The sequence below is a fragment of the Phocoena sinus genome, chromosome 9 (assembly GCF_008692025.1).
Source record: "Phocoena sinus isolate mPhoSin1 chromosome 9, mPhoSin1.pri, whole genome shotgun sequence".
NCBI lineage: Eukaryota > Metazoa > Chordata > Mammalia > Artiodactyla > Phocoenidae > Phocoena > Phocoena sinus.
Genome location: NC_045771.1, coordinates 55271400 through 55297527, shown reverse-complemented (window position 1 = coordinate 55297527; position 26128 = coordinate 55271400). Strand labels below are relative to the sequence as shown.

At 38.5% G+C, this 26128-nt stretch overlaps 1 protein-coding gene across 3 annotated transcripts in view; it reads right to left on the bottom strand.

Moving 5' to 3' along the window:
* The window catches only part of CDK14 (cyclin dependent kinase 14), a 595562-nt gene that overhangs the window by 175786 nt on the left and 393648 nt on the right, over positions 1 to 26128 (bottom strand). For all 3 annotated transcript variants that reach the window (XM_032642400.1, XM_032642402.1, XM_032642401.1), the window contains one exon: positions 24909 to 25002. In XM_032642400.1, coding sequence (XP_032498291.1) covers positions 24909 to 25002 — 94 coding nt within the window. The remainder of the gene's footprint in view (positions 1 to 24908; positions 25003 to 26128) is intronic.

Here is a 26128-nt window from a genome sequence, read left to right as displayed (position 1 = left end):
TCAGAAGGGTAGAGAGAAAATTATTTTTCCTCCTGTACAATCCTATCTCAGAAAAGCAAATCATGGGCTGAACAATGACAAGTTGTTGACTCAAGTGCCAACCAGTCCCAGTGGAGGGGAGGGCAGCTTCTAGAGGGGGAATCAGTGGTATCAGCATTAAAAGTGGGACAGGAGAGCACATGCACCGTTGCTAACGGAGTGCAAACTAGTTCAACATTTTTGGAGGATGGTTGGTCAAAATCTATAAAAATGTTCAAAGGACACTCAGCAGTCTTCTTCTAGGAATCGTTTCTGCAGAGATAATGTCTGAGTGCATAAAGTGCATAAAGCAGGTGCTTTCCCCCATGATAGTAAAAAACTGGGAAGTTTCAGGACTGGTGAGATAAACGTGTATCAGCCACAGAGGATCATCATGCAGTGGTTAAAACAAAATGGAGCAAGTTGAAAACAACGTTTGTAACATGTTTTGGTGAGACACATCACTCACAAATGCATACTATTTATGTGAATGACTGCATAGGAACAGAAAAAAGAATGTACATGAAATTTTTAATAAAACTTACCAGGGAGGGGATTACGATGCTGGAGAGAACTTTAACTTTTACATGTACATGCATGCTTTCATAATATAGGAATCTGGAGTGCTTCATAATTTAATAAATCAAAAAGATGACAAGATCAAATAAATTTAAAATAAATGGGACAGGAGACTGACAAAGAGAATAAATGGAAAAAAAGGGGATGGGATCAAATTAAGAAAATGATTTTGGTAATACAGATGTTGGGAGTAAGACATTTCTATCAAGGAGAATATACAATGCTTTTTTCTGGAGAAAGTAAGCACATGTTAAATGACTTTCCCTCTCCTCCCTAACCCCATCAACTAGCCAGCATCCAAGTTTCTGGATAAATGCAGTCTAATCGCAGACCATGGAATATTAAAGAACAATTAAAAGAGAGGACCTCTGGGGAAGGGGAGTTTCAACATTAAGTTATACTTTTAAGAACTAAAGAGCGCTATGGGGAGAAAAAAGTTCCAAGTTCCTTTCCACATTACAATAGGTAAGGTTATGCTAATTCTGAACATTACCAGCAGGCTGAGTTCCCAGCTGCCCTGCAGTCTAGTCTAGGGTGCTGCCAGTCTGCAGGGTCCAGCAGTGTCTGCCTACAGGGACAGCAGACACAACCTTGTTGCCTGGACCAGCCTGTAGCCATCACTGCCTCTAGGGCGGGACAAGGACAAGACTGGGTGTCTTCATGAACTGCCTCAGATCTTAAACCACAGCCGCCCACAGCACCATCTGCTTAGTGCCATGTGGACCCTAAAAGAAAAATCCGGTCTGGTCCTAAAAATACTACTTGCTTCACCAGGAACCATCTCCTAGGGCTCATGCCTCACGGGTCTCTGTTTTACATAACATTAACTAGGGATGCTAATTCTGTGTCAGAATGGTGCAGTGGCCACACCCTGGAATGTGAAAATGTAAACTGTAAAATTCTGCCAAAATGTGCCATCTTCTCCAAGTGTAGCAAACGCAGTTTTATATGTTCTAAGGCTCACTGACCACGAGTTATAACTGGAGTCATAATCTTGTTCTTCCTTTGATTCACAATGCGCAAGATGTTTTTCTCCTGTATTTAATAATAAAACTACCATTTAGGGCTTCCCTGGTGGCACAGTGGTTGAGAGTCCGCCTGCTGATGCAGGGGACACGGGTTCGTGCCCTGGTCCGGGAGGATCCCACATGCTGTGGAGCGGCTGGGCCCGTGAGCCATGGCCGCTGAGCCTGCGCGTCCGGAGGCTGTGCTCCGCGACGGGAGAGGCTACAACAGTGAGAGGCCCGCGTACCGCAAAAACAAACAAACAAACCAAAAAAACTACCATTTAATAATAAAATTGGCATATGTATTAGCATATGTGACTTAGAAGGATATAAAATCCCTGAAATTGTTAATACATACTCAGTACAGAAGTCAAGAACTGCTTCCTTTATCAATGTAATGCCACTCAGCTCCAAATGCACTTTCCATTGCCCACCTGTGATACTGGAATATTTCTCCCTTGCCAGCTGGTACGATGTAAATTTTGTCAGTAGACAGAGCTGGAGGGACCTTGGAGGAGGAAGGATCTTAGCGTGATTCAGTGGCACATGACCCCCAGACATATACCCTCTCTGCCACCTAGTGGTGCTCACCTTCCAGCTTTCCAGCCCTAGCCAGAAGTTCCCTGCTTGCCCCTCAGAACCCAAGAGGGATCTCCTTCTCACAATGCCCTGCCCACCAGCCTAGGCCTGCTGGCACCCTGGAGGGGGGCCTCCCAACTAGCTAGTCTTGGCTGGCAGTTCCATATAACCAACCTCTGTCCTATGGCCATGGACCAGCTCTGGCCCGGGGCAACCCAGTGCACTTCTCCGCAATCCAATGGGTTGCAGACACACCTTTTCCAGTGAGGTCTAAGCCCCAAACTTGGGGAAGGAGACCCTTTCCAAGTTTGTTCCTTTCTTGAGTTCTCTCCCACAGTCTTAGAACATTCTTTAGAATTCTCTACCCTTTTAAAAGCAATTCCCTTGTAAATAGTTAATAACTCTCTATATTAAACCACTCCTGTTCAAATTACAGTGTGGTTTGTGACTCCAGACTTGATCCTAATTGATAACTAGCAATTGAAGAAGATAGCGACTTTAAACCTCAAGTTGCCTGAATGCTGTTTGTTAATTTCAGCATTCACTTCTCACTGGTGGTCTGGCACATCACTCACCAGGTTATTTCAGACCTTCTCTTGTGTTCTTTAGATTCCAATTCATTCAACTTACCAATAAATTACTAGTAGAAGATGACATCAATTAATATTCTTTAAGAAAAAGTGGGAGCTTCCTTCAGAATCCAAACTTTATAATCCCTGTATTGTCCTCCTATTGATTTTGCTCACATTCTTTTCCACTTAAAAGAAAAAGCTGAAATTGGCCCTCACCAATACCATACCCTCCAACTTGATATATAACGTGCTTGTTTTGTATTCCAGATTTTATCAGTCAGGACCTTCCTTACAGTTAATTGCCCTATCTTTTCTTTCTCTCAACAGATAAAACCTGGAGAACAATTTTGGAAGACTTCACAACAATATTGAGTCTACTAGTTGATGAACATGGTATATCTCTCTATGCAAATCTTTTAAAATTTCATTCAGTAGTATTTTATAATTTGCAGAATACAAATGTTGAACACATTTTATTGGATATAGGTATTTCATTATTTGGATGCTATTATAAATGGTATTTTTTAAAAATTTCAAATTGTTTGTTACTAGTACACAAAAATACAGTTGATTTTGTACATTGGTTTTTCTAGTAGCTTTTTGTAGCTTCCTTAGGGTTTTCTACATAGGTGATCATGTCTGTGAATAAGGAGAGTTTTACTTATTTCTAACCTTTATTGCATTTATTCCTCTCCCCTCCCCTTCTCTTCCCTTCCTGCCTCTCCTCCCCTCTCCTTTCCTTTTTGTCTTATGGAACTTGCCTCCAGTCACATGCTGACTAGGACTAGAAGGAGCGGATGACATACTTGCTTTGTTCTGAACCTTACAGTTAAAACATTCAGAATGTTACCATTAAGTACAATAGTTTTTTGTAGATATCTATAATCAGGTTAAGGACATTTTCTTGTATTTCTAGTTTTCTGAGAGTTTTGGCCATGAATGGGTGTGGAATTTTGACTAATTCTTTTTCTCCGTCTAGTATGATGACCTCATGGACCCACCAGCTTATACTATACATGAAAAAGAAAACCATATATTTTTCTCTAAGACATGCTATTTTTGCCTCTTTTGAAGCAGCCAAACTAATATGCTAACTAGAACACTTTCATTGCCATTTGCAAGTTGTAGGAGTATTGTCAAGGGTTGGGGGCAAGATAGAGGCCAGACGGAGACTACTGCATTGACCAGGTGAAACATAATGGTGACTTGACTAGCATGGTAGAGAATCATGGATCAACTGAAGACCTATTTTAGAATAGAAGTAATAAAATTAGCTGATAAATTTGATGCATGGGATGAGGAAAGTGTAGAAATTAAGAATGACTTCTAGGGTTTCCCTGGTGGCACAGTGGTTGAGAATCTGCCTGCCAATTCAGGGGGCACAGGTTCGAGCCCTGGTCTGGGAGGATCCCACATACCACGGAGCAACTAGGCCCGTGAGACACAACTACTGAGCCTGCGCGTCTGGAGCCCGTGCTCCGCAACAAGAGAGGCCGCGATAGTGAGAGGCCCGCGCACCATGATGAAGAGTGGCCCCCGCTTGCCACAACTAGAGAAAGCTCTCGCACAGAAACGAAGACCCAACACAGCAAAAATAAATAAACTCCTACCCCCAACATCTTCTTTAAAAAAAAAAAAAAAGAATGACTTCTAAACTGCTGGCTTGAACCACTGGATCACGGATACTACCATTTACTGACATCGGAAAACTTGGGGAGGAAAAGATTTGAATGATTTTGCTTGTGATATGTCAAGAGCCATGATTTAGATGGATTATATCTGATTTTCTTATTAGTCATCCAAGTGTATGGATTGATCAGGAAACTGGATACAGGCTGGCACTCAGCACTTACCACACAGTATCATAACGATCTGTTTCCTTGTTTTTCTCCCTGGCCAGACTGTGAGTTCCTTGAAGGTGGGGACAATGTCTTACTTATTTTTACATCCTGGGTTCTAACACAGTACCCTTCATAAGGTTCATATTCAATAAATACTGGTTAAATTAGTCCATGAATCCTTTGCTTTAGTGAAAGGCAATTCATACTATGAGCTATACAAAAAATTGCTATGGGATTATTATACTTATCTATACTTCATACTGATCAAAATAATTAACTAAATAACTAAAGGAAATCAGAAGATAAGAACAAATATTTTAATGAAGGCAATACACTTAAAACTATTGAGGCATAAAGGGACCCTTTATGACATTAATGTTAAAATGTATGAGAGATATTATACAACAAAAATAACTACAGTGGAGAAAACTGAAAATTTGTGGCGATACCATAAAGATCATCTAGTCTAGTAGTTCTCATACTATGTTCCTTGGAGTTGTACAATTTCTTGGAGGCACACCAGGGCTATCTTGGGGACAGAGCAGGAAGGTCAAGCAGGTGGGATTTGGGATTTCAGGATTATAGGTGACATTTCCCTTCAAAAAAGAAATTATTTTACTAAAAATTTTTTTGGAAAGTTATGAGTACTCTAGCCTCATTCCATAGGTGAAGAAACTGAATCCTACTTAAGCATGTCAAAATTCAAACAGAGACAGGACTAGAAGCTGGGTATTCCAAGAACCAATCCAGAGATCGTGAGCTTTCATTCCAGAATTCATCTAAGAATATACTTGACATACTTTTATATTTACTATCTATCGCCTGGTAGAGTCATAAGTTTCATAAATCTATTACTGATGGTTATATCACTTACACTGGGCTTAAACACAGTATAATGCAAAGAGAAAGAGCTTTGAGGACAACAGCTGGGTTTAAGCTCTGCTGGCTACAGTTACAGGAAAGATTTATGTGCGAGTTATTTTAATGGACGCAGTACAGAGCATTCAGGTCAACTAACTTTGTTGCTCAAACATTACTAGGAGGTGAATATGCAAATTACTGCAACATATCCTAACTTTCCCCCTGAGGTTTCAATGGAATTAATTAAATACTAATCAGAAGTAAAGGACAAAAAGAAAATCTCTTTTTATATTTACATTTGAAAAAGGTATTACCTTTTCCAAGAAAGGAAAAAACAGAAAGCAAGGGTACTACTGAAGGTACCTTCATGTTTTGTTTTCACTATCACTATATTATTTCTCCAGCAGGTTATGCTGCAACACACTGTGGATAAAATCTCTTCATTTGCTTTCTTCTTTCTTTTCTGAGTGATTTTTTTTTTATCTTATCGGAAACAGGCTGATATTATCAAAGCTGTGTATCCTGAGAGTCAGTAGCATGACTGCATTTCCTTTTTTCATTATTTCTGGCAGAACACACAGACCTTAGGGGTAAGCTATCAGTGCTGATATGTCTTCAAATTCTTACTAGGCTCCCTTAAGGGTAAAAGAAGGTAATTAATCTGTCATCTTAGACAGTGTACTGGTCCTTCACAATATTTAAAAGCCTATTTCTTAGGGATGAAATATTATCATAAACAGATGAACCAGAACAAAAGAAAAGGAAACATTTCTAACCAAAAGCTGCTGAAGAGCATGAAGGTAAGTACTGAACTTTTAGGGATTCTAAGACTAAAAACCAAAACCAATAACAACAATAACAAACAAAAGCAATATTTTTGCCTGCTTATTTTTACTTGCTATTTCTGCATTTAGTTACATATTTCTGAAAACTAATCTGCCATATGACTACCTTGCTGCTGCCATAAACTTTATTCCAGTGAAGACCAAACAAATATGAATAAAAAGATTTAGAAATGCCTTGCTTTTTAAAATGCATAATCCTCTTAGTTACTATGTTGATGTCTTGCGGAGTTTCCCGAAGCTCACAGAAGCATTCTGAATCATTCCCTTTACAAGCTGCTCTTTTGAAGTTGTCACTAAATGTGCAGATTCCCACTTAGAATATCTCCTTTTTTAGGGTTTTGGGGAAAAGCCTCTTAAAATGAGTTCTTATCTTTGTCTTTTTCTGCTTTCTAAAACTTGTCCTATATATTGTCATAGGCAGCCCTGAAGCATGAAAAATTATCAAAGAGCAGGCCTGGGGTATGTGGGAGGAAAAAAGTCAGGGTATCCTTCTCTGTCACTGGAGCAACACCTTAATGAACTACTTACACCAATGGGAATCTCAGCATCTTTTTCTATACCTGCAGGGGTAGCCACGTCCTTCTAAGACTTTCTTGGATCCTATCCCAGTGCAATAAACATAAGGCTTGGCTTGTCAGGCCTGGCTGACATCAGTGGAAACAATCTGGAAAAAGTGTGCACATCAGCAAGAAGGAAGGCACAGATGCTTTGGAGGCAGGCATGAGAAAGGACAGTAAAATATCGAGCAGTGAAGTGGAAGTAGCCTATAGTGGACATGTTTGTAGTTCTTTTTACTTTAATATAGTCTTTTGAACACTAAATTCAAATTATAGGCTAGATTCTTGACATTTGTCAAACTCATGGGCTGTAGGCCTACCAGTGGATGGTAAGTCAAAAGGCAAGAGGAAATGAACGTTCTGTTGTGGTTCATTCAGTTCCCTAACTTTCTGAGCAAAGGAATAGCAAGCAGTTGGCTTATTTAAAAATCACAGCTTGCTTCTTGAAGCATTTCATGAATAAAATCATCACTTTGGAAACTCCAAGACAAAGAAACACATATATCAGTACAGAAAATGAAACCATCGCAACGTATGCCTGAGTCATTATTTTTTCTCAAATTGGTATTAAAGAAATGCTAAAGTGATGGCTGAGACAATAGTTTGCTAGTAAGTAATAATTCAATATTTGTAAGTCAGAAATATGTGTGTTTTAACCAATAGGCCATTCTCTATCTTAAAGCTCAAAGGTAAAAGTTTCATTAATTGCTATTAACGTCACGGCATTTTGTGTGTTAGACAATATTCTGTAGCACCGCTTACCTTTTTTTTAAAGTAATGTTGACACAGGTTTATTCAAATGAATGAATGCTCCCATTGTAACTAACTCATACCACCTTAAATACACAGGAAGAGGACTGATCACCAGCAATGTTCCCCAACCATACTCTCTACTCCCGAAGTACCGATTATGGATTGTTTTTTTTAATGTTACTAAGAACTTTTATTTCCTTTTTAGCCTAAACACATATAGCTAGCTGATGTAAACTAGTAACAAACTGATTATAGGTTTTTAATGCCTCACCTTGACCTTGTTACTATCCTGCTAGCCACTCTACTTCAGGACCTGATACTTACTTATCTTTCCATCTCCCTGCTCCACCTACCACAGCTTCCATTAAATTGCCAGGAAATAAATATTTTTATTGCCTGTCTACTCTCTTCCACATAGTGGCTCATTGACAGAAAAAAAGGTATAATTCCTAGAAGGGGAATCTTACTATTGACTCAAAAGAGGAGAACAGATTTTGAGAACAGTATTCTGCTTTATTTTAAAATAAATTTATTTATTTATTTTGGGCTGCGTTGGGTCTTTGTTGCTGCATGAGGGCATTCTCTAGCTGCAGCAAGCAGGGGCTACTCTTCATTGCGGTATGTGGGCTACTCATTGCGGTGGCTTCTCTTGTCGCAGAGCATGGGCTCTAGGCGCGCGGGCTTCAGTAGTTGTGGCTCTCGGGCTCTGGAGCACAGACTCAGTAGTTGTGGCGCATGGGCTTAGTTGCTCTGTGGCATGTGGGATCTTCCTGGACCAGGGCTCAAACCCGTGTCCCCTGCATTGGCAGGCGGATGCTTAACCACTGCACCGCCAGGGAATTCCCCAGTATTCTGCTTTGATTCATCTACAACATCTTTTTTTTTTTCCTGATAGATTTTATTTTATGGAGCAGTTTCAGGTTCACAGCAAAACTGAGCGGAAGGTACAGAGATTTCCCATATAATAGCATCTTTTATGATTTGCAAAAATTGAGCTTAATATTTGGAAAGATGAACACTGTATTACGTTTGTTAATATATATATATATTTGGCCAGATAGAAGGTTATAATTTCACTAAAGTTAATGCCTTTTCCATTTCACATCCAATTTGACATCATGGTATATCAGGAAGATCACAGTTACGAGAAGAGTCACTGTACATACTACTTGATTATTTGTCTAAAAACAATTTTCACTATAAGGAAGAAAATTAATAAGGAATTGGCAATCAAATTTAGTTCTCTTATGATTTTAGCTTCCTGATTTCCTCAGAGTGGCACTCCCAGTGCAAAGTACTAAAAAGAAGATTCAATGAAAATTTTGTCAAACTTCTTCAAAACAGAAATTTACTGAAGCCCACTTCCGGGCATATAGTAGGCACTCACAACTGCTGAATGAATTGAATCACATTCCAAGAGTCAATAATCAGATTAAAATGTGCAGACATCACCATTCTGTGTGAGAGACAAACAATATTTCCTTTTATTGGGAATAGGATAGGATCCAAAAATGAGCCTAATATTACTCTCCAAAAAAGGTTTTATTAACAACTTTCAGCTATTTACTTTTCACTTGGCAAACATGAAACATTTTTAATATTGAATTTTACTTAGAAATTGATAGTAATTTGTTCTACTGAGCTTCAATAAAATGAACTCTGCATTTGAATGTTAAATGTTATCTGCTGTGAGTGATTTACATATTATTAGAACAATGAACTGCAAAAGAAGAAATTAAAGGAAAATATGAACTCAGATTTATTTTAAAACAAACAAACAAATGAAGGAAGGGAAACTGCCTTTAATTTTAAAAGTGGTTCTTAATGTCATCTCCATAGAGTTCCCTCAAAAAATGCATTTTAAAAAGAACACAATGAAGTTTTAAAAATGCAACAGTTCTCTCATCATGAGTTTATTCCTGCAGCGTCAGGGAACACACTAATTCTTGATTCGCACAAAGTACTCCTTTCTTCTGCATCCCTACTCCCAAATCCTAAACTCTATCAGGGGAATAGGAGCAAAAACAACTGCAAGGCAAGGTTGAAGCTGAAGGGAGACAGCAGAGAGGATCCGGTAAAGAAACCAAGAGGTCCAAAAGAAGGAGAGATAATTTGTAATCGGGAAAACAGAGAGAAATTCATTAGAGGGGAAAACATTTCTAATATTTAGAATGGGTTAGATTTAGACATTGGAGATTGGAGGAATTCCCGGCAGGTGTAAAGGCACAGAAGTTTGAGAGCATAGGATGTATCCTTCTACCAATTCTTGCATCTTTACAAAAGACTGGACAAGATGAAAGGCAAAGTATGACAAGACTGCCATTTGCTCTGGTCACAGAGAATAATATCCTCCCAAGCAGAGACTCAAGTTCACTGATAATTTTAATACGTAAAGTTATTCAAAACTAACAGAAGCCTGAGTTTATATTAGACACAATAGAAGAATAAAATTCATTGAATGCTACATTTAAAATAGACAATTCTCAAGATAATGTGGTAATATATACAACAAAATATTATTCAGCCATAAAAAAGAATGAAATCTGGCCATTTGTGACAATCTTGGACCTTGAGGGAATTATACTAAGTGAAGTAAATCTGACAGAGAAAGACAAATACTGTATGATCTCACTTATATGTGGAATCTAAAAAACAAAACAAAACAAAACAACAAACCAAGCTCACAGACACAGAGAACAGATTGGTGGTTACCAGAAATGGAGGGGGGGTGTAGTGGGGGAGGGGTGGGTAAAATGGGTGAAGGGGGTCAAACTGTACAAACTTCTAGTTATATAATAAACTAGGGATGTAAAATAAATAAATGGATAAAAAACAAAATAAAAGACAGTTCTCAACCCTTTTCCAGTACAACTAAACTCACAGATAAAGAGATTTTAGGAAGAATTAAAAAAAAAAAAGCCATAGTCTACACACTACCTGGAAAATGTATGTCTGTCATTTTCAAAAGAGGTGAGTGAAATAAAGAACAAATTCAGCTCCAAGGTCAGATAATCTGTTAACCTGACTTAGGAGAAAACCATTCTCTAGGGGACATGCTCCAATGACTTAGGTGTATTATTTTATGTGATAAATTTTAATCAACTAGCCATAGCTTTCTATCAAGATATAAAATAATGAGACATGAGATTGATTTAAAACAGAATGTTTTGAGGATGCTCTTTTTCCTTGCAGGGGGTTTTGCAGGAGATGATACAAGGTCAGGTTTTAAATGAATTCACACCTCACAAAAAGATTAACAGCCCAGACAGATTTATCCTTTTGGGTAAAGTCTTCTGAGGCATAAGAAAACATAGGCTGCAAAATGAGGGAGGAAACCAGAATGTTTATCAAGTAATCAGGCCAGATAAGAAGTTACAGCAGCTGGAATATGATGATTGCATGTGATGATTACAGATATTTGCTTGTATACACAATTCTAATAATAGTTACATAACATTATTAATATAAAGCCATGTAAAAGAAGCCCCCAAATATACTCATTATAAGACATGCCCCTTGAGAATCATATCAAAAGTATCCCTGTAAGAAACACAGGACTTGGTTGGACTGAATTTCTATATTCTGGATAGTAAGCCCATACTACCTAGGTTTTTAGGTTGCCACATGAGGCCAGAAAATTTAAAACATGCATAACATTTCAAAGTATGACATGCATCTTTTAAAGTAAGAGTTTCTTCACCAGAAGGACTCATCAACCAGGGTCTGCTCGTTTGTCTGAACGCAGAGTCCCATCCCTGGAAACCTGATTCTAAAGGCCCTGAGTGGGGCCTAAGAATTTGTATTCAAGAAATGATTCCCAACATGGAGACTTTGCTGTGATATTACTGAGACACTAAACCAATGCCAGCATTTGCCTACCCCAGATTTCTCATGACATGAGAAAAAATAAATTTTTATATTGTGTAAAAAATAAATTAAAAACACAAATAAAAATTAAAAAAAGAAATGATTCCATGTCAACCTCCTGCACACTCATGGTTATGAATCAGAGCAAAAACAACCAAACAAACAACTACAAAACAAGAGTATTTTGGTGGAAGAGTCAGCAGACTTAGGATATAGTCTCAGTTCTGGCACTTACTGAACATATCTTCTTAGGCAAGTTCATATAATCTCTGAAGATAGTTTTCTCAGCTATAAAACAACAGGTATAGCACCTACTCTTTCTGGGTCCTGGGATCAAAGGAGACGTATTAGTTATCGATCACTGTGGAACAAGTTACTCCAGAACTTAGTGCCTTTAAGTAACAAACACTTACTATCTCCATACTTTCTGTTGGTAGGAATCCAGGTGTACCTTTGTTGGGTTGTTAGTCAGACATAAGCTGATCCCCACCCCATCCTAGACCAGGTCCTCTTTCTCTTCTCCGGCCCCACCCCTGCACACTTGTGATCAGAACACACCCAGAGATCCTCCCTTTTTGTAGTCAAGGACCGACCAAACAAAATAAAACCCACCAGCACAGGTTGGCGCAGACGCACCAAGACCTAAAAGGTGACTCAAAGTAACCCAGGGTTCACTATGCTGTACTTGTAATAAATTAGCATTGTGGTTTTTGCCCCCCATCCCCAGTGGATTTCACTTTGGTGCTTGTGGGTAAGTGCCTGCACACTAGGAGAACAGTTATATAACCTAAAGCTGTCAATCAACTTGTCAGTTAAATGATGCAGGACACAGGGAGGGACTTTCCACCACTCTGAAACACCAACCCGACCCTCACTGTGGGGCTGCTTCTGGTTTCCAGAGAGCTTGCTCTCCTTCTCTCTCTCAGAAGTACACTTTTGCTTTGCTTAATAAAACTCTTGCTACTTAAAATTGCTCTGTCTCTTGATTGAATTCTTTCCTTTGGGGGACAAGGACCAAGGAAATTGCCATTTTGGCGGTAACACCTTAACTGTGTGCCTCTGGCTCGGAGTCTCTCATAAGGCAGCAATTAAAGTGTTAACTATGGCTGTGGTCTCACATATAAAAAGTTCAACTAAGAGAGGGACCCACTTCCATGCTCACTCACACAGCTGTTGCCAAGTCTCAGGTCTTCAGCAGCTGCCGGCTAGAAACATCAGTTCCTTGACACAAAGGTCCCTCCACAGAACAACTTACAACATGGCAGCTGGCTTCTCTCAGAGTGAGCCAGTGAGACTGTAAGAGAGGGTGAGCAAGAAGGAAGTAGCAATCTTTCTGTAACTTAGTCGCGGAAGTAATATCCCAATCTCTTTTGTCACAGTCTGTTCATTAGAAGCAAGTCTTTAGGTCCAGCCCACACTCAAGGGGAGGGCATTACACAAGGGCATAAATACCAGCAGGTGGGGGTCACTGGGAGCCATCTTAGATGCTGTCTACCACAAGAGCTGACATGTGATGTTCTGAGGAATGAAAGACTTATATGTGGAAACACGTTCCAAATGAAAAAAGAGTTAAGCTAGAATTTGAGTTATAGAAGTCTACTTTATGGATAACATTCTGAGAATTTGCTAAGAAGTGTCATCACCTCACTCACCTCAGATGTGTCACACTATGGCAGTATTTCACCATTTTTTTTTCAGTCTGACACATCTGTGAACTTGTTGGTCAAAAAAGGAAGAAAAGGAGAGTGAGCAAATAAGGGACCTCATGACCCACCAATTAACACTCTGTGACAATTCACACTTTCATATTTATCATGGGAAGCAGTATGGTAATGGCTATAAAGAGTATAGGAAAAACAACAAAAATTTTAGAAGCTTGATAAAACTGTTTTTTCCTACAAAGCTGTTTATCAGCTCAAAATGGTGATATGCCCTAATGGAACTGTATCAATACATAATCAATGTGGCAGTTTTAAAACATGGCCCCAGCATTCTTGACACTCTTTCCATCTAGAACTGGGGTCTATGTCCCTTCCTCACAAACCCTCACCTTCCTAGGTGAGGGTTTGTGACTGCTTTGGCTGACAGAGTCACTGTATGAATTCTGAAGCTAAGTTAAGAGAAACCATGCAGCTTCTATCTGGTCCTCTTAGGACACCCACTCTTGAAACACACCACCATCCCATGAGGAAGCCCAAACTAGCCCACATGGAGAAAACTCACGTAGGGCCTCAAAGACTATGAAGAGAGAGATATTTGGCTAGTCCCCAACTGCTCCAGCTTCTGATTGCTTCTACTCCAGCCACCATCTGTCTTCAAGCATATATCTGCAACCATGTGAGAGACCCCCAAGTCCATAACTGCCTGGCCCATCCCTTACTGAATTCTTGACCCTAAAACTATGACAAATAATTTTAAAATATGACTGCTGTTGATTTAACCCAGAGTTTTAAGGTGGTTACATAACAAGAGATAACTGCAAAAGCCAGTAAGTAATCCCATACTGACAGTAAGTTAAAACATTCTCAAAACATTTAGGACTGTTAGACTACAGATATGAACCACTGCCTCCAGAAAAGTCTTCGTAAAAACTATTACAATTGGGAAACATTTATAGCTAGGATGGATATGCCTAAAAGTAATCTTATGTTAATAGGAAAGTAAACTATTATACATCATACAAATTGGAAACAAAGCATTTCTATTTCTATAATAAGGTCTCAGATCAACAGCTGATTAACAAATGTGGTCAGCAATGACCTCCTTCTCTTGTCATATCACATATCATAATACCACTTGGTATTACATCAGCTTTGCATATATTATCCATTTCCTTCAACATCTACCCCCACAGATGCACGTTACTGCCAGCCACATCCCCTCCCTTTCATTTAAGAATCATGCAGATCATGATATCTTCAAACTCCTTTTTTTCTCCTCTACAGCATTTATGTAAATCTTCCTCTCCTTCCTTTCCTTTCTTCTTTCTTATCTTCGAGAAAATCTTTTCATCCACATTTTCAAGGCACTGTCTCTTCCACCCATCCACCCTTGCCTCCCAATACCTTGATCTGTCAAATATGCTTTCTTATATCTTTGGTGTCCTTTACCTTCCAAACATCCTGGGCTTCACTATTTAAAACAATATTTATGACACATAAAATTTATAAATCTTGACTTAAAAAATACCCTTAAGGTGACATCTAATCCTATGTACTCAGCCAATACTCAAACAGATTGTCTATACTCAATGTTTTCATTTTTTCACTGCGCACTTACTCTTTAAACCCATTGTAACCTGACTTTAAATATCCAACCCTACTGGAACTATTCCCTCAGAAGTTACCACCTGTGGCCTTTTTTCAGCACCATCCTCCACTGACTTCACTGTACTATTTGGTGCAGTTGATAAAGCTTTCCTTTTTGAAATTCTTCTACTTTTGACTTAAAAAAAAAGTGTTATCTGGCTCCCCTTGAATTCTAGATATTCCTTCTCTATTCTCTCCTCCAAAGCACTGTCTACTGTCCAAATCTGAAACATTTCCCACTTTCTTGTATCTACACCAACATTTCTGATGAACTCAATCAGGAAGCCCAAATCTCTTGCTGCAGCATAATTCCAACTTGCAACATGCACACAGGTGTACTTCAAACTCTTACTGATTTGCTCAATCTGATGTTTGAATATTAACCTATACAGGAATTTAATGTTTTACAAAAAGCAAGGACTTCTCATATAAGAAAATGCTTTCTATAAAGGAGGTCAAAGTAATAAGAGTATTAGAAATCTCTTTGATGCAGTGGGAAGAGTGATCCTTAATTTGACAAAGTCAGGCCTGAGAACTCTGATTTTAATACTCTTATCATTAAGCACAAACAGGTTGCTATCCTCTCCACCTAAATGCTCTGAGCCCTAAATCTGCATGTCTTGTGGCTTGACTAACCACTCAATGCACAAGTATCAGGATCCTTGAGAGAGACTTCCCCAGTACGCCATATGTAAAGTGGCATTCCTCATGCAACACTCATGAGATACATTATATATTTATTTGCTCATTGTCTATCTTCCCTCACAGCAATATAGGTTCCACAAGAGCAGGGACTTCGTTTTGTGCAATGCTGTCTCCCCAGAACATGGAAAAGTATTGAGCCCATAGTAACCACAAAATAAATATTTGCTGAAAGATGAATAACAATGAGAAAGTGAATGATTTAATGAAAATCTTCTCATTTTCCATTTACAGAAAGTTTGTAACACTATAAAGTGAATGTAAGAATCCTCAAGGTAAAAAAATATTTTTTTCACCATGTGAGCCTATTCAAATCTGTAGGTAACAGCCAGCTAATCTTCAAATAAATGTTTCTTTGTAAAAAGTAATGTGACTACCTATTCTGTAGTGAAATATCCCTCTGTCTTTGTTTTCTTCTCAAGACAAATGACCTTACTGAAGTTTACTACAAAAATTTCGATAGCTTATTGGCACAGAACTTTCTTTATTAGAATACATATCTAATGTCTCCTATATGAATCAACCAATTTTTATTTCTCTGACATCTTCATTTTCACTGGCTCTGCATCATTTTTCTTCCTCATGGACGTCTGTTTTTTTTTTTTTTTTTTTTATGCGTTACGCGGGCCTCTCACTGTTGTGGCCTCTCCCGTTGCGGAGGACAGGCTCCGGACGCGCAGGCCCAGCGGCCATGGCTCACGGGCCCAGCCGCTCCGCGGCATGTGGGATCCTCCCAGACCGGGGCACGAACCCGTGTCCCCTGCATCGGCAGGCGGACTTTCAACCACTGCGCCACCAGGGAAGCCCTGGACGTCTGTTTTTCATAGAACACTTGACCTGGGAAGACCCTAAGACAGCGTTAGTCCAGGGGTTTCGAACCTTTCTTTCAGCAGCGAGATCTATCTCACATACAAAATCTTGATGAAAGCAGAGCCAGGAGCGGAGGGGTCGGAGCTGGCCTCCCTTGAGGCTACACTCACCTTGACTCCAGCATCCCTGAGACACTGAGGAGGATCGTAAGTCTCCTTTGAAAATTCATGGATAGTCTAAATTTCCCTAATTAAACTGAGAGGAGTGTTCCGTGTCGACCCTTCCATTTCTCCAAAAGGAAACCCTTCTCATCCTCTGGGCTAAAAGCATTAGCTGCAAAAGTACAGGATGCGTGCCACATACTATACAGGCAGTGGAGGCACACGCTGAGGGAGCACAGAAAGGAAGGGCCCTGGTCCCAAATTCCCCACCAACCAGCTAACCAGACCTGAGCTGATCCATAGCCTCCCTCGAGGGAGTGATTATTTTTCTATTTTATCCTCACTTCTCTGCTGCCTGCCCTTACCTTGATCTTTATGTAATTGTCCTGATTCTCTCCTACTTTACCTCCCTACCGCCATCCCACCCCCACAAACTATGAGCATCCCTAAAGCCTAGGCAGTGTTCCTCTGCTCCTCCCTCACTTTCTCATTATTTAAGAACCAGTACAGTTTAGGTCCCAACATTGTCTGGTTTGGGTCAACAATCCCTTGATCCTCATCTTTCTCCTAATTCTGTTCAGTAAGAGCTGTGTACTGGACGTCTCCACCTGGGGTCACCTGCTGTCATATAAAGTCCAGCCCCTGAGCTCTCTTCTTCCTCTCCCTCCACTGGCACTCCTTTTCTTTCTTTCCTCTTTCTTTCTTTTCTTTCTTTCCTCTTTTTCTTTCTGTCTTCTTTCTTTCTTTGTTTCCTTCCTTCCTTTCTTCTTTCTTTCTTTTTTTTGATAATTATGCCATCACTTCCATTAATCTTTATTTTAATTTTATTTTTTAATTAATTTTATGGCTATGTTGGGTCTTCATTGCTGCGTGCAGGCTTTCTCTAGTTGCCGTGAGTGGGGGCTACTCTTCGTTGCAGAGCACGGGCTTCTCATTGCAGTGGCTTCTCTTGTTGCAGAGCATGGGCTCTAGGCACAGGGGCTCAGTCGTTGTGTCTCGTGGGCTCTAGAGCATGGGCTCAGTAGTTGTGTCTCGTGGGCTCTAGAGCACAGGCTCAGTAGTTGTGTCTTGTGGGCTCTAGAGCACAGGCTCAGTAGTTGTGGCACATGGGCTCAGTAGTTGTGGCTCAGGGGCTCTAGACTGCAGGCTCAGTAGTTGTGGTGCACAGGCTTAGTTGCTCTGCAGCATGTGGGATCTTCCGGGGGACCAGGGATCAAACCCATGTCCCCTGCACTGGCAGGCGGATTCTCAACCACTGCACCACCAGGGAAGTCCCAGTGGCACTCCTTTTCAATGTCCCCATTATTTTCCATGACTTCATGGAGCACTTAGTTCCCCAAGCTTGAAACTCTGAAGTTATCTTTGACTCCTTTCTCTTCCGAATCATTTATGTACAAGATGTATTACAACAGCTTTGCAACAACATCCTCCTGACCTGACTGTCTGGAAGCTGTTCTAATGTAGCACAGCTAACAGTACATTTGAGGTGCACAGGGACCGTGTCTGTCGGTTTTCCACTGCCTGTGGGCACAGAGCCTGGCACGGAATAGATGCCTAAAAATTCTGGTTGAAAGTATAACTGAATGGGATAAAATTTACTGTAGCATAAAAACCGTAAGCAAGTTACCTAGTACTGTAATAGGGTAATGTGTTAGTACGCTTGGGAACATTAATAAGATATTATAGCATAATTAAAATGATATTTTCAAGCACATATTAATGGCTTGGAAATTGCTCCCTATTATGCTTTTATTTTATTTATTTTTTTTTTGCAGTACACGGGCCTCTCACTGTTGTGGCCTCTCCCATTGCGGAGCACAGGCTCCGGACGCGCAGGCTCAGCGGCCATGGCTCCGCGGCATGTGGGATCTTCCCAGACCGGGGCACGAACCCGTGTCCCCTGCATCGGCAGGCGGACTCTCAACCACTGCGCCACCAGGGAAGCCCCTGCTCCCTATTAAATGTGAAAATAAAGAGAAGCTGAATACAAAATCTATAAATCTATTATTAACCCAATGGTGAAAATCTAGAAAAGAAAATACAAAAATATTTAACACTGGTTATCTCTAAATGGTGGTTTTAATTTCTTTTCATACGGCTTTAAAATTTTTCTAGCTGCCTTATTTTTTATAAGCTTAAGACTGAAAAAGATTTGCCACCATGGAAATAACCAGGACTATTGATGAGATTTGAAAGAAACGTGTACAAATTAAAAAAGGCATTTATTTCAGGGTGGGTGGTATTATAATCCATCTCCCCGACTTTGTTTTTCTAAAATCAGCTTTAAAAAAACATTGCTTAATATTTTCAGTATCCTTTACTCCAACATGTATTGCTTAGTTCTCTCCTTCTGTCAGCCTTTATATAGTTGAGTTTATCATTATATCATATTACATTAATTTTGCTGAAATGCCACTTTAACTTTATTATTCTTTTGTTAAAAATTGTACTGTCTCCTTATTACTTATAGACAAAATAAAATTAAAAGTCCTCAATCTATCAAAGTCCAAACTTCAACATCCTATCTCACCTTCCATGCATACAGGACAGACTCCTACTGGGCCTACTCCACTCCTGGACCGTTGCCTGATGTTCCCCATATCCTTTACTCCACTTCAAATCTTATACTTCCTTCCATGCTTAACAAAAATGTTCTTAGAAATTTCCTTTGAACACCCACAGCCCTTATGCATAATCCTGTAATATGCATTTTTAGAATTAAAAAAGGTTAGAGCCGCAAGACACTATTGAAATCATTTAGTTCAATTCCTCCCTTTACAGATGCAGAAACTACAATCCAATTAGAAAAGGTGGCTTGTTCAGGGAAAAAAAACAATCTAGGATTAGAATTCAATATTGAATGCTTAGAGTTTAGTATTTTAACTAATACAGGATCTACTATATTACTGGATCTCCCATCTGCTGATCAATTGCTCAGCAATTTTTCATGACTCCATTCCTAATGGTATGCCTTGCCTGCCTATCTTGATTGCCCTCATTTGCTCCAGGGCAGATACCCTGGCACAGAATTCCTTTCCATCTCCATTGTACCTAGTGTTGCAGAGGGAGTGCTGAAGAAGTATGGCGGACGTCACCTCAAGCAACCCAATGATGGAAGTGAAGATACAAATCTGTGACAGCAATATTCCATCTTAACAATGTGGCTGCTACATCCAATTGGATGGTAATGACCATCAAAGGAGGTGGTGTCAACTTTCTTTTACATTCTATATGGCCGTTCTAGCCAATCATGAAACCTCAGGGTTATGGTTTCCATTAATATCCTGGAAAGAGAGCCAGGATGGGGAAACAAGGACTGGAACTGGGTCTACAGGTTACATCTCGGCAGTCAGTTCAACAGTAAAACACAGAGGCTTAAGGAAGGATCTGACTCAAAAGCCAGGCTGAGTAGTAGATTTCAAAGTTGCCAGAGGCTCTTTTCACACACACACAAATACACACACACACACACACTCTCTTTTAAATTCTGAATGATATATACACGGAAGAGAAACATTCTAACAACTGTACCAATCAAATAATGTACAATATGTTAACAAATAACTGGTAGATGAAACTCCATTGCAAACCAGAAGACCAGGAGACAGGGAAAAGTGAGCCTCTTGGGGTTAATCAACATTCAAAGGCAGGGAGAACTAGAACAGGCCCCCAGAACACAATCATGCCAGCCCCTCTGTCGTGGCTGCTGTACTCTGGGGCCATGAGCCATACAAACCCAGAAGCATCTGCCAAAGGTTTCAGACAGCTGTGCGATCACTCTCTGCCATTTGTTCAGCTGTTCTGAAGTGGCAGAAGAATGCTCCCAGGGTTCCATCAAGTAGAGTTCTTTTTCAATTCAGAACAATATGATTAGAATATGATTAGAATATTAGTTCTGATTTTGTCACTCTGAATATATATATTTACCTGGGTGAATACATCTACTGCTTATTTTCGCAGCTAACAAAGGTGAACAGAAAACATCGTGACACATTAAAACATGAGTAACGCTGAAGAAATGATATAAATCACTCTTTTACTGTAATAGCAGAGTTACTGCTTAGAGAAGTAGGTGCCCGTTCACCTGGCAATTCAAAATGTCTTGAATATAATTTGTCAAAATTCTATCACTTTCCTTCCTTTCTTGTATATGAGCATCACAATTTCAAGGAAAATGATTTAATGGTGAAATCTCAGACTGCAGTATAGCCAGCTCACCTTACATAGAGCAACACAGTTACTATGTTGTGGAAGTGAATGCACTGGACTTGTTAAGAATGTGAACTGCTCCTTCCCACCAAAGGAAGGAAAAAGAAAAAACAAGAAAAAGAAAACCTTCAAAAGAAAAATATAAAGGCTGTAGTGACTGATCTTTGTTGCTTTTCACATAAAGACTCAGTGTGTAGGAGTTAATTATATTAGTCATCTTGGGTAACAAGCTTGAATTCTGTGCTTCAAAGTTATTAACCAACCACCTTTCTATATACAGTTCACAGGCAAATGAATGGACTTTAATCCCTGTATTAAAACACAAAACAAAACGAACAATTCCACGTTTCGTGACTTTTCAAAGTTGATTAGCTCCTTGGCAATGCTTTACGAGAGGCCAGATACACAACTGCTGCTTTAGAAAAGAGTCTCTGGCAGTTTACATGAGAAGCCCGTGAAAGTGGATTTAATCACATTTAAAAGTTATTCCTCTTCAGACCAGACATAAAAGGTCACCAAGAAAAAGCATTTTTTCCCAGTGATTCAACCACATTGGGTTAGTAAAATTTCTACTTCCAATGATCGCACAACTCCTGAGAGTCTGCTTGTTTAATGTGTCATACGGCTAGCATTTGCAAATTTAAACAATTCAGGGGAGGAAATAAAATATTTAAGATGATAACATTTACTGTCAAAAGAAGTTTGCAGATTTCTCTCTCTCTTTTCTTTTTTGGTCACGTCTAATTCTTCAGGGTAAAACATAACATTATTTAATTCTAAAGCAGCAATTTTATATAGATGAGGATCTTTATCTCCTGATTACCAAAGGACATTTTACTTGTAAAAATCATTACACGTGTAAAATAAACTACAGTAAATGAAGGAGTTATTACCATAAATCATGATGCTTATCCGCATTTAAGCGTCTCTGTGGTCTAATAAGAGCAAACAGTAGCTTGGTGTATCAATATTCCCATAGACAATTTACAATGATGTATTTCTCTGATTTATTAAAAGCCTAGTCATGGCTCAAAGGTCTCTGAATACCCATAAAATTAGGAAATAATTGTCATAAAATTAAGAAATAATAACAAAATCTCCATACAAGAAGCAATTCAACAAGATAGTACCTATTGGAAATGACTTACATTATAAAAATAATATTGAAAATTATAACTTTGACTAAGCTATATCAATAAACTATGTTTTCATGACACAAAATTTTTGATACAACTGCTATAGAATATATCTCATTTATACAACCATTTCTTTTTCTTTTAAATTTACCCTGAAATAATGTATATGTAGGGATATTTCTTTCTATATAATTTCCCTTTGAAGTTTTCTGATTTCAAATATAGTAAATTAATGATTTTAGCATAAAAAATAGGTAATTTGACAAGGTTATATAAGTATTGTTCAATAGTTATCACAGTGAATAGTTAAGTGGAATCTAAAGTTTAGGAAATTATTATCAGAATATAATTAAGTGGTATTATTATATTTAAGCTTTAAATAAATTAAAAAGCTAAATATTTAAAGATATGTTTTTTGGCATAAAGATCTATATGATGCAAAGTATAGCCCATTAAAATTCCCTCTCCTGTCATGTTTTTCACAATATGTGAACAAGTTAATAAACTTGTTTGGGGAAAATAACTGTGGAAAGTTACTTAAAATAGCTGAATGAAAATAAAGGCTTGATTAGAAAAAAGGAAAAGAGAAATATGTTTATGTTAAATTTATGCTAAGGGCCATGAAATATGAATAAAGAGATTATTTTTCCTTGGCTGGGAAAGTTCATTTTATATCATTTCTTTGTAATATAATCTATAGGCTCAATACAATCTCAATGAAATCAGTAAGCGACTTTCTTGACAACAGAGAGAAGGAAGTGTTTCATGAGTTTAGATGGAGGGAATGAAGTATAAGAATGGTCAATAGACTTATGAAAATTAAACTGTATTCAATTCAGGACTTTCAATTCTAATAATTTTTCTTAATTAATAGGATAACTGTGCAAAGAATATTTCTGACAGCGCTTTATAATAGTTAAAGACTATAAACAATATCAGGCTGATTAAGCAAATAATTCTCATCCATACGATGAAATACTCATCACTAAGAATGATGATAAGTTTCTGGATTTATTTTCCAATGAAAGGTGTTAACTACCTATTGTTAAGTGAAAAAAGAAAGTTACAAAATAGTATACAAGATACAATTTAATTTTTTTAACATGTGTTGAAATGGAAGATATATACCGAAATACTAAAAGTAATTTTCTCTGGGTAGTAGGACAAAGGGGTTTTTCAACTTTTATACTTTTTGACATAGTGGGAATTTTCCATTATAAGGCTGCATTATTATAATCATAAGACATTATTTTAACACTCTGTGTGGGAATTTATGGATGATAATAATAATTAAGTAAAACTGAAAGGAAGTGGATACAGACAGCCTCTGGGAGAAGAAACCAATAAGATAAGACTTTGAAGAAAGTTTCTATAATATTAGAGACTCTGCTGTTTGTCCACCCACTGTGAATACACAGGGATGCCTGGGGTATAGGATACTGCATGGTGGAATCACGTGTGCTTTGATTTTCTAGTTTTCATATTCCTTTTCTTATCATTTAATGCTGACATCAAGGTGAACACAGCAGTGATGGAGTCTCAATTCATATCACTATACCCTCCTGTGGTCCTTATACTTAATATGAAAGCTACATTTTAAGGGTGTACTTGCATAATCCAATAAGTGCATGTCTTCACAAGGTCCATTCTAAAATGTGCCCCAGTGATTTCACATGGGAGATTTATTTTTTAAAAGTATGATAATGTGGTTAACTGCTACAATGTATATAGTGTGACTCCTTTTAACAAAAAAAATTAATTTGTCTAGCTCTTATTCCATGTTTTAAATAATAAGTTTATATGAATATTAGCTAATGTGGAAGTTCCACTGAATGAAAATATCTGGTATAAAAATGATTTGATTAAAATAATAACAACACATCTATTGGGTATTTATTATGTGTCAGGCATAGTTCTAAAAGCACTTTATGTAATTAAGTTAATTATTCCTCAAAACAATCTATGAGGTAGGTTTTATCATTATCCCTTATTTTACCCACAGGAAAACTAAGGTTCAGAGAACTAAGTCCCTTGCCCAAAGTGACCAGAGCAGGTGACAAAACCAGCTCATCTGGCTACAGAACAAATTTTATTTTTATTTTTCACAGATTAACAAAAATTTTTTAATTTAAAATTTTAGAATAGTTTTATATTTATAGAAAAGTTGTGAAGAGTAATACAGACAGTTCCTGTATACTCCTCACCAGTTTCCCTCATTGATGAAATCTTACATTACAGGGAACTTCCATCACACCTAAGGAGCACACACTGCTATGCTGATATTAACTAAACTGCACACTTCACTTGTATTTAACTCATTTTTCCCTAATGTTCTTCTTTTGTCTCAGGATTCCATGGAGGATACCACATTACATTACGCTGTCATGTCTCCCTAGCCTCCTCTGGGCTGTGACAGTTTTTCAGACTTTCCCTGTTTTTCATGACCTTGACAGTTTTGAAAAGTACTAGTCAGGTATTTTGTAAATGTCCCTCAGTTTGGGTTTGTGTGATGTGGCTTTCCAGATTAGGCTGGGGTTATGGTTTTCGGAGGAAGACTACAGAGGAGAAGTACTGTTCTCAATACGTTATACAAAGGGTACATACTACCAATGTGACTTATCTTTGATGATCTTAACCTTGAAGACCGGGCTAAAGTACCATTTGCCTGGTTTCTCCATTTTGAAGTTACTATCCTCCCTTCCCTTCTTTCCATGCTCTACTTTTTAGAAAAAAAGTTACCAATCAAAGCCCACATTTAAGTAGGCAGGAGTGGGAGGGAATAAGATACACCTACTTGAAGGGGGGATATCTATATAAATTATTTGGAATTTTTGTCAGAGCCTTCGTTTTCAACCCACTCTTCTATATTGCCTCTGACATCCTACCCTTTCTTACCATTTTGGCATATTATTCATGTGCAGTAGTTTAAAAACACAATTCTTCACTAATTTCCTGCTTTTGCAAAGATCCAAAAATATGTTAGAATTAAATGTGACAACCAACAAATTTGTTTGAAATTATTTTCCACTACCACTGTAGGATTTGTCACTGAGGGATGCATTCAAGTCCAATTTTTTTCAGAAGTATTCTGTAAATAACTTACCAGAAATATTCGTTCAAGTTGATCCTGAATGTCTTTCATTCCTGGAAAAGCAGCAACTCCTTGGATCATTTCAACAAAGATGCAGCCGACTCCCCTAAAGAGAGAAGAAAGAACTGTTACTAAAACATCAATATACTCTGCTAAGAATACTAAATCTGGAATTAGAACATCTAATTAGAACATCTAAATCTGAAATTAGAACATCTACTCCTACAAAGGAGAAACAATGAACAAATAATATTCTAAATAAGTATAAAGGGCTGTGCCACATGTACCTAGATCCCTTAACTTTCCTTTCCCTTCTCTGTCTACTGCCCAGAAAGGACTCCAAGTAGATGCAACTACATAGGCTCAGAAAATGGTGCAAACCAATAAAATATAAGCCTCACTGACTACGTTACTCACAGGATATGGCCAAGAAACTCCTTAGCTTGATATAGAAAGCCTCCATAGTCTTGTTCTAATACCCTTTTCCAACTCTATTTCACAAATTCATAATGTATTATCCGCTATAGCTGTCCAGGGCTCAAAGCTCTCTTTGCATCAAAATCATTTGGGGAACTTTTAAAAAATGCAAATGATCTGAACACAAACCCCAGAGACTCTGTTTCAGTCAGTTAGAGGCAATGCATTGACTTGGGCTTCTCAGGTGATTTAGGGCAGCTACACTGAGGATCTCTGAGCCATACTGATCTGTCCACAGGCCAAGCATAAACCTATATAACTTGACTCACGTTACTCTAATACCTAGAACTCCCTTTTTCTTCATTTGTTTGCTCTTGACATGTAAATCCAACCCAACCTATATAATATAATTTAAATGTAATCTCTTCTACAAAGCCTTCCATGCACATTCTGCCAGACAGGACAGCTCCCTTTATGAGTTTATTTCTTAAGCTCTTATTCATTATCAGTCATCTACTATGGTCAAATTCTTCTGCCAGGCTCACAGTTCCTATCTAGTAAGGCAGTCGAGCATATCAGGAGACCTTGCCTCCCAGACCACAGAACCCAACAGGAACACCGAATCCATAGTACAGGCAGACAGCCAATCAGATACTTCTACTGAAAGTTTGGAGATAAAGTCACCTGGGACCAGGATGGAAAGAAACTAGCATATGTTGATGAAATAAGTCACATTAAAGGCAAAGAACTTGCAAGAATGACCACCTTCCTGCAGATGAAGTTCCCTGAATTGACCTGGTTCCCACCTTCTTAAG